Source organism: Neovison vison, chromosome 13, assembly GCF_020171115.1.
Source record: "Neovison vison isolate M4711 chromosome 13, ASM_NN_V1, whole genome shotgun sequence".
Taxonomy (NCBI): domain Eukaryota; kingdom Metazoa; phylum Chordata; class Mammalia; order Carnivora; family Mustelidae; genus Neogale; species Neogale vison.
The window spans coordinates 123808569-123818650 of record NC_058103.1 but is presented as its reverse complement, the minus strand read 5'-3'; the positions used below and the strand labels follow the sequence as shown (position 1 = coordinate 123818650).

Here is a 10082-nt window from a genome sequence, read left to right as displayed (position 1 = left end):
TATTCCTCATTATTTAAAGCAATAATTACCTTAAGAATGAATTTGTGTCTTGACTGGAATTCATAAATTACCAAATTTGATGAACATCGGATAAGGGTACCTCAGGAAGAGTAGGGTATGGCCTTCACATTCTCTTCTGCCCCCTTGTGGTATCTTTCCTCGTATCTTTCTAGATTCTTGCCCTAGGTGAAAACACTCTCTTCTAAACATTATTATTTAGTGTTTTGACTATTTCCAGAAAACTGTCCAGCTAGAAGTGAGACTGTCACGTCCTTTCAACATAAAGTAGTATAGTGTTAACCAATCATTTTTATGTCTTCTGCCCTACCTGCATATATATAGATAAATAGATAATTTTTAAACTGATTTTGCTCAAGATTTCCCTGAAATCTCACATTTTATTCTTCATCTGTTTTCCCTATATATATATTAATCTTAGATCTATTTATTCACTCATTTTATTTTTTATAGTGCATTTTTGGCTTTCATTTTTATGATTTCTTTCCTGCTCTGTAACTGATGAACAGCACTAAGAAACCCACCTTGTTCCTTCATCCCAGCTACTTCACAGGAAATTTTCCTGGTACTAAAAATGCTGTCTTCCATTGATACCTGGAGCATCTGAATTTACATGATTTCTTTCCTTCTCTCTGTAGTCTTTGCCATCCCTTTTCTCTGCCTGTATCTAAAAATGTCTGTATTCTTCAAGACATATCTCAGGAGTTTCACTCTTAACACTTCTCCTGCAAACACATTCACTCCCACAGTTAAGGAGTACCTTAACTCTCAGTTCAGTTTTCTTTTGAATCCCAAACCATCATACAAGACGGTCTAGAGAGCATCTCTCTTTGGCAGTCCCAAAGGACTGCAAATGTCCATGTCCCAGTCAATACTCATAAATCTCTCTTGCCATGTGCCTCCCACTGTGTCCCTAAGAGAATCAACCACACTACCAATTCCCCACTTTCCCAGGGCAGACTTATACATCTTCTCCATCCCTTTTACATTAAATGATAATAGTAGCCTGCTATGATTCCTAAATCTCTCAAATACATAGATTCACTTCTTTTATTCTCCGACTCCGATTTTGCTGTATCTGAGCTCAGACCACACCATCTCCCCCCTCATGGATGCCTTCCATGTAACCAGTGGTCTGTTCCTACTCTATACTGCAGAACTGTGATTTCTAAAACATAGATCTGTTCCTGTCACTCCTCTGTGAAAACTCATCCATGGTAAGTCTCACCAGGCTGCATTTGGGGACTGGACAGAGTGAGAAGGGATCTTGTGTCAGCCAGGATTTCTGGTAGACGCCCCTATGCACTATCCACTTGTGGTGGTCGGGGGCGGGGAAGGGGCGGGATTGAGCCCCCTTCCCCCCTCCTCCTTACTGCGGAAAGCTGCAGAGCTAAGGGCACTTACTTCCTATTCACCAGTCAGCAGGGAGGGATCCTCTGATCAGCCACGTAGGCATTCTCTTCTCTCTGGAGGAAAAGGCCCAGCAGCTGTCGGAGGAAAAGGCCCACCAGCTGTCAGAGCAAAGGGACATGTCGCAGCTAAGTAAGAATTTGGGTGATTCGAGTCCCCCGGCCGAGGCCCCTAAGCCTCCGGTCTATAGCCGCCCTACGGTTCTGATGCGGGCCCCGCCCGCCTCCTCTCGGGCTCCGCCAGTCCCCTGGGATCCACCTCCGATTGATTTGCAGGCTTCACTGGCCGCTTGGCAGGCACCTCAGCCTGCTTGGGAGGCCCCACAGGGCCAGCCGCCTACCCCAGTGGCTCCGATGGCCCAACCTCCTGCCCTGGGGGGCCCGATGGTCCAGGCTCCCCCTCTGGGAGGCCCGATGGGCAAGCCTCCGACTCCCGGAGTCCTGATGATCCATCCTCCCCCTCCGGGAGCCCCGATGGCCCAGCCTCCGACTCCGGGAGTCCTGATGATGCATCCTTCAGCTCCCGGAGCCCCGATGGCCCATCCTCCACCCCCGGGGACCCCGATGGCCCATCCTCCCCCTCCGGGGACCCCGATGGCCCATCCTCCTCCTCCGGGGACCCCGATGGCCCATCCTCCCCCTCCGGGGACCCCAATGGTGCATCCTCCCCCTCCGGGGACACCGATGGCGCATCCTCCCCCTCCGGGGACACCGATGGCTCACCCTCCCCCTCCGGGGACACCAATGGCCCATCCTCCCCCTCCGGGGACCCCGATGGCCCAGCCTCCGACTCCGGGAGTCCTGATGGCCCAGCCTCTGACTCCGGGAGTCCTGATGGTCCAGCCGCCTGCTCCGGGAGCTCCGATGGCCCAGCCTCCGCCCCCAGGAGCCTTGATGACCCAGCCTCCGCCTCCGGGAGCCCCGATGGCCAAGCCTCCTGGTCCCGGCGTCCTGATGATTCATCCTCCAGGTTCGAGAGCTCCAATCACCCAGGCTCCAGCTTCAGGAGCCCCGATGGCACAGCCGGCCGCCCCACCTGCGCAGCCTCTGGCTTCTTGGGCCCCACAGGCTCAGCCTCTGATTCTGCAAATCCAGTCTCAGGTTATAAGGGCTCCTCCGCAGGTTCCCCAGGGCCCGCAGGCCCAGCAGGCGCAGCTGGCCACACCCCCGGGCTGGCAGGCCACCTCGCCAGGATGGCAGACCCAGCCGCAAGGCTGGCAAGCCACGCCTCTGGCTTGGCAGGCCACGCAGGTCACCTGGCAGGCTCCGACCATTACCTGGCAGGCACCACCACCCGTGCGCCAGGGCCCACCGCCCATCCGCCCGGGTCCACCACCCATCCGACCTGGCCCCCCGCCGGTGCGCCAGGCCCCGCCCCCGATTCGCCAGGCGCCACCTCTGATACGCCAGGCACCGCCGCCCATCCGGCCTGCCCCACAGGTCCTGGCCACCCCACCACCACTCTGGCAGGCCCTGCCACCCCCGCCGCCTCTGCGGCAGGCTCCGCAGGCTAGGCTGCCCACCCCACAGGTGCGGGCAGCTCCACAGGTGCGGGCAGCGCCGCAGGTGCCCACTGCTCCGCCAGCCACGCAGGTGCCCACGGTGCCTCCCACTGGCCCGCAGGCACCTCAGGCTGTGCTGTCGGCTCCTCTGTCGGCCCCGCAAGCTGTGCACTGCCCACCCATTATCTGGCAGGCCCCCAAAGGCCAAGCCCCAGTGCCACACGAGCTGCCGACGTCGATGGAATTCCAGGAAGTGCAGCAAGCCCAGGCTCTTGCCTGGCAGGCCCCCAAGGCCCCTGGGCAGTTCTGGCAGCCTGTGCCCACCCAGGAGGCCCAGAGGCAGGGCCCACCACTGGTTCAGCTGGAGCAGCCCTTTCAGGGGGTCCCGGCCTCCCAAAAGGCCCTCCAAATCCAGCTACCCACCCAGCAGGCCCAGCCCTCGGGCCCGCAAGCAGAGCTGCCCACCTTGCAACTCCAGCCCTCCTGGCAAGGCTCCCCAACAGCCTTGCAGGGCCAGCCCGGAGCTCCCATAGCGGCAGCAAATTTTCCCGTGGGCTCCGCTAAATCACTGATGACTCCATCGGGAGAATCCCGGGCCTCTTCGATAGAACGCAGGACCTCTTCAAAGGAACGGAGGACCTCTTCAAAGGAACGGAGGGCCCCTTCGAAGGATCGCATGATCTTTGCTGCCACGTTCTGTGCTCCAAAGGCAGTGTCAGCTGCCCGAGCACACCTGCCGACTGCCTGGAAAAACTTGCCTGCCACATCGGAGACCTTCACTGCCACTTCAAGGGTCTTTCCAACTACCTCCCGGTTCCAGCCTGCCTCTTCTAATGCCTTTCAGGGCCCATCTGCCCCCTCTGAGACCCCGAAGTCACTGCCACTTGCTCTGCAGGATCCATTTGCCTGCATGGAGGCTCTGCCTGCAGCTCCATGGGTTCCACAGCCCAGTGTGAATGCTTCGAAAGCAGCGCAGGCAGTGCCAACCATCCTGATGGCTACGGCAGCTGCCCCGAAGGCAATGGCCACCACTCAAGAGGCCTCGAAGACTTCTGCTGAGCCACCGCGTCGCTCTGGCAAAGCCACCCGGAAGAAGAAGCATCTGAATACCGAAGAGGACAGCAGTGGCCATATGCTGGCCCTGCGTGACTGGCAGGCTCCGAGACCCTGGGAAAATCTGAACTTGAATGACTGGGAGGTTGAAAACCCTATCCAGGTCCTGGGTGACTGGGAGGGCCCGAGCACCTCCCGTGGCCTGAGTGGCTGGGAGGGCCCGAGCACCTCCCGCATCCTGAGTGGCTGGGAAGGGCCCAGCACAACTTGGGCTCTGAGTGCCTGGGAGGGCCCAAGCACTTCGAGGGCCCTGGGTCTCTGGGAAAGCCCAGGTAGCCCTCAGCCCCTGATTATCTCTGAGTTCACCAATCTCTCTCAGGGATTTGGTGTCACCCAGAATGACCCCAAGCTGGAGACTCAGCCATTGTCTCCCTTGGATGAGAGAGCAAATGCATTGGTGCAGTTCCTCTTGGTCAAGGACCAAGCCAAGGTGCCCATCAAGCGCTCAGAGATGGTGAAATTCATCATCCGTGAATATAAAGATGAGTGCTTGGATATCATCAACCGTGCCAACAATAAGCTACAGTGTGTTTTCGGTTATCAACTGAAAGAGATTGATCCCGAAAACCACTCTTATATTATCATCAACAAGCTGGGGCACCACAAGGGTGAACCAGTGGCATCCTACTTAGACAGGCCCAAGTTAGGCCTCCTGATGGTGGTCCTGAGTCTCATCTTTATGAAAGGCAATTGTGTCAGGGAGGACATGATCTTTAGTTTTCTGTACAGGTTAGGATTGGATGTCCGAGAGACACATGCTCTCTTCGGAAATACAAAGAAGCTCATCACCGAAGTGTTTGTAAGGCAGAAGTACCTAGAGTACAGGCGAATCCCCTATACTGAGCCAGCAGAATATGAGTTCCTCTGGGGGCCCCGAGCATTCCTCGAAACCAGCAAGATGCTTGTTTTGAGGTTTTTGGCCAAGCTCCATAAGAGAGACCCACGGTGCTGGCCTTTGCAGTACTTCGAAGCATTGGCAGAGTGTGAGTCTGAAGATTTGGATGAGGATGAGCCTGGATCCGGTGACAATGCCGGTGACCCCACCAGCAGTTCCCCTCCCCGCTAATGTGGTACTTTCCGCAGATATCTCATTCCTTTGGGTTCCTGGCCAGAGGCCACTGACAGGGTGGGGTGGGGTGGGGGGGGCGTTTTGTTTCTGGTGTTTATGTTCCAGTTCTATGTGTGTAAGTTTGGATTTAAATTTGGTTCAACTTAGTATCTGCCAAAGCTTTGTACATTTTCATGTGGTGTTGATTTTGATTGGCTACTGTTCTCTTTGGTATTTTGGCATCTGTATTTTTAAGTGAGATCTGTGATTCTCTGTTTTGTGTTATAATTGTTATGTTTTGGTATCAGAGTTGTGCTGGCTTTGTGAAATGAATTGAGAAGCTATCCATCTCATTCTGGTACAGATTATGTAGTATTGAAATAGGCTGTTCTTTGAACATTAAAATGAGTCATCAGTAAAAGCTGTCTGCAGAAAATAAATATCTATATCTATATATATAAATATACTTTCAGCATAACATGAAAGTGTTTGTCTTTATTCTCATTTTTACTCTGGATGATGGGAGCCAAGTTTTACCATGTTCTCAGAATAGACTTAAAACATCAAGATTACTACCAGTGATAGTAGAAACCATGGTAATGAACCTGTCTTAAGGAAGGACAGTGCTCCATTCGTCCTAACAATGCAGGGATTGTGTTGTATGGTGAAATGTAAGATTTCCTTAATTCAAGAGTAAAACTTCACAAGTCAGTGACGTGGAATCAGGAGGAGGCTGAATATCTCCTCTGATTTAATCCTCACAATAGTCCTTCAAAGTAGGCATTATTATTCCCATTTTGTAGGTGAGTATCTAAGGCTCCAGTACATTAATTAAATGGCACAAATCAGTAAACCTGCAGTTTGAAGCAGACTTTTCTCCTTAAGGCTACGTGGGAAAGAAGGACCATATTCTCACAGCACCAGGATCCAGGTTTATTAGCTATGTAGATGAATTTGGCCAGCGGGGGGATTTATGTGGCCCATGGTGGTTATCCAGCAGCAAGGGAGACGTGGGTTTCATCAACACACTGATACTAGGATGGAAATGTTCCCTGCAAAATATCTAGGCTTATAAAAGGAAAAAGGAAACACGTGCCTCCAATGTGGATTGTGGGTGGTGGTGGAAAGGGAGGGAGATACATAACCAGTGACATGGAGGTCTAAGGGGGAAGTTCGTGGTTGGAGTGGGGGCATAAGCCCAAGCATACAGGGGAAGTCAGCTAATACAGTGAGGTTGCTAAATAACTTAGTCAACCTTTGTGTGCAGGGTCTGGTGTGGGAGGGAAGGCAACAGAAGCTACCTGAGTGCTTTGGGGAAAGATACTCATGCACACACCAGAATGGTGAATACAAGCTGACTTTCCTGAAGTCATGAGTCTCTTCCTCTGAACCAGGATCAGGCACTGATCTTCCTCTGCACAGGATCAGGCCACCTCTACCGCCCTAAAAGGATCAGGACTCCCACCCTAAAGCGCTCTTCTCTGGATAAAGATTGAGTTCCAGAAACAAGGTAAATAGCCATAGTGGAATTCTTCTGCCACCTAGTGGCGTACCCCTGGTCCAGACAGTTATTCCGGCAGCTGCCTACTATATCCCATCTGCTGCAGTGCTTAAAGTCATACTCTCAATACCTGGGCTGTGGCTACTACTTGCTTCATAATTTTGCCCGTAATTTTACCAGCATCTGAGTCCAAACATCCCTTCTTTTCTCTTGTCATAGGACAAGGTGAAATTCTTCTCCGAGTGGAATCCATGGACACTTAGGAACCTGAAGCTATATACTATGAGATGAAGGTATATAATGGAGAGTCCATTCCCAGCGTATGCACAGCCCAACTTTCTAGGGCAACTCGTCCCACGAGATAACCTGCTTTCCTGTAGGGAATCTTTGGCAAGTTGTCCAAGTGGCTAGATTTTCCAGAAATTCAGTGAGAGTTAGAGTTTCTTATAAACTTCCTGGGTCAGCGAGTACTGTGCTTCTGTCCTAAATCAATCTTAACTTATTTTGAGGACTACAGCTAATGCCCATTAAGAGCAACAGCCTGGCCCCAGCTGACAGCTATCCCCAGAAGAGGGTTTTCTGGGATAGAAAACTGTCACATGGATTTAGTATTTCTTGTTTGTGTTTAGTTCATTTATTATCATTTCTATGGCTTCTTCCAAATCATTTATTTACTCACTGGGTGCTTGAGCAAGTTGCTCTTGGTGAAACAAAGCCATAAACGTCCATCTTACTTATCTAACATCTGATATAAAGGCAAATAACCTTATTTTACCAATTCCAAGAGCTTAAGATCTGAGTTAAATTCTAATGAGAGGTAAATTATAATAACAATGAATTTTTAACTATAAATAAACTAATTAGCCACATATTGAATGGAAAAGGTTAAGAACAGTTGACATTATAAAATCAGAATGAAGAAAACAAAACTTGAAATACATGAAAGTACAGAACACATGTTATGATGAGCACTGGGCGTTATATGCAACTAATGAATAGTTGAACACTACATCAAAAAGTAATAATGTCCTATAAGTTGGCTAACTGAACATAATAAAAAAAGAAGCAGTGAAAACAAATTTAAGACCCATTTATTTGAAAGTTCCAAAATGTAGATTACTGTTGTACACAGTTTTTTATGTTATAATGGAGAAAAAATGTGTTAAAACCCCTATAAATAAATGGGCAAAAAGGTATCAAATAAAAAAAAGACATGCACGTCTCAGTTAACAATGAAAAATGTTACACCCCACTTATATTTCAGACAGAAATATTAGACCAGTATTCCCATTTTCATTCATTAAATGGACATAAAATAGAATAAAAGCCCAGGGAAGAGCCAGTGTAAGTAGAGTTGTTATGAAACGGGCACCGTTTGTTACATACTACCGATGAAAGTATAAATTACTATAAGTCTCCCTGAAATAAATTTAGCCAATAGCATCTTCAAGGGTTTTAAAACTATCTGTACTATTTTGCCTGGAAATTCCTCATATGGGAATATGCTGAATGTAAATAACCGGTAGCAGGGGCAAAGACTCCTTCGCACAAAAGAACTGCAATGGGAGATTTATAGTGTGCTCACACCTTCCCCCCATACAACCAGACACACGTCAAGGTGTCTGCTGAGTGTCCTGCTGTCAAGATCAAAGGCTTCCTCAAGGGACAACTTACTGTCTGCTCGAGTACAAAATTACATGCTGTGGACCAGTGGCGCAACAATCTGTAGTTAATAAAAGTGAAGTGGGTGCTAGTAGACTCTCAAGAAAGCCATAAAACAATCTCAGTAAAAGCCATTTCTCATGAAGCTATATGATCAAACTGAGTGCACTACTGTGTAAGATGTTAAATTATAAACAAGCTGATATCTTCAGGTATTTACTTGAAAATGATCTGAATTTTGGAATAATTTTACTCTAAGCCATGCCTCCCGATAGCCATAAAAACAAAGGTCAGTTGCTTGTTAAGCTATTCATAAAGCAACGATGTCAGCAAACAAGAATTAATCATTGTGGCTATGATGGATGGAGCACTCCCTAGGGCCTCCGTGACCTCCCCTGGACCCACAACTCTTGTCACCTTTTCATTTACTGACATATTACTTGAAAGGATATAGAATCTGTTCTGACATCCCCGTGTCTGTTGTCAGAACCTAACATCTGGGCATCTCCTTCATACAGTCAGACATCCTGCATTGGCAGTTTTGCCATCTTATATGGTCAGTGTTTTCCCTTCTCTCCATCCTGGTGGACATTGTTGCTTGCCTGAACTTTGAAGCTGCTTTTGGCACGATCTCTAACTTGAGTAATGCCCCTCACACCATTCAATACATTGGCTGCCCCGATAATAATGTTTTAATTGGTTTAAAGCATTTGATGGCTCTCAGTTTTCCTGGGAATTAGATGCAGCTCTCCTTCTCTCACACTCTTCATCCTAAGAGTCAAAGAGCAGCAGGGAAGAGGTGGACTAGGAGAAATCAGCATGTGCAAACTAGTTCAGGGGTCCCTCTGCTGGATGTTTTGAGGAACTCCTTGAATTCTGTATTGAAAACCCACCTGGGTCAGCAAAAATGGGTCCTAAAGCAGAAGACCCTGACATTTAGATCACAGACCCTTCCTGCTTACCTTGGTCCCCAACCCAGAAATTCAGATGGACACAGGAAATACATGGTGAGGGTAACAGGCCTGCCTTCTCTGAATAGGCTGTCTAGGAAATGAAACCTAAAGTGGATCCACCTTTCAAACTCAAGTCTCATTTTCCTGAGTGCGAGAAATTTATTTCTTCCAAAATCTTCCAGAAGGTTCTTTTGTGAATGCCATGAAGAGGCTTATAACACTATGAGCCTTTTGGTCCAGACTCTTAATCCTTTTAGATTCTTCAAGTTTTACTTGCCCATTCGAGTTTAAGAGACAAAATCCATGGGGAGCTTTCTTCATTACCAGCTTCCTTCTATTTTGCTTCAGGCACTGCAGAAAGTGGTCACTAGTGGTCTCAGTGAAATGCCCTTAGTGCCAATGCCTTTGCTCTGAAAGTCGCCAATCCATCTGCCAGTAAGACTGGTTTTCTACACTGTCACTTGTTCAAAGTGCGTTCAGCTTAAGAACCATGGCAAAAAGAGGGATCAGTGTTCTCTGATTAATCAGCAATAACCACAGAAGTATCTCCTAGACCTTATAGACTGCATGGAGCATACTCTATTGTAGTTTTTAATATTTCCCTGAAGTAGAGCTAGCTGGGTCTACAAAGCTGTGGAGTTTGAGTGTTGGTTTTGTGGCTTCTGCAAGACATCCTTAACAAACATCTTGTTTTGAAGTAATAGCTTCACAGGAAGTTGCAAATATTATACAGGGCTAATGTACTTTAACCAGCTAAATACTACTGAATTGTAGTGCAATACCAGGTACATTTACATTGGTACCATGTGTATGTGTAGTTCAGTGACATTTTATCATAAATGTAGATCCGATAAACATCACTGTAATGAACATACA

General features: G+C 48.5%; 1 protein-coding gene across 1 annotated transcript; it reads left to right on the top strand.

Moving 5' to 3' along the window:
* The first annotated feature begins 1409 nt into the window (after positions 1-1409).
* On the top strand, positions 1410-5568 carry MAGEL2 (MAGE family member L2). The gene has a single exon (XM_044230014.1). It carries the CDS (start codon positions 1548-1550, stop codon positions 5106-5108), a length of 3561 nt encoding a protein of 1186 aa, XP_044085949.1. The 5' UTR covers positions 1410-1547; the 3' UTR covers positions 5109-5568.
* The last annotated feature ends 4514 nt before the right edge of the window (positions 5569-10082 follow it).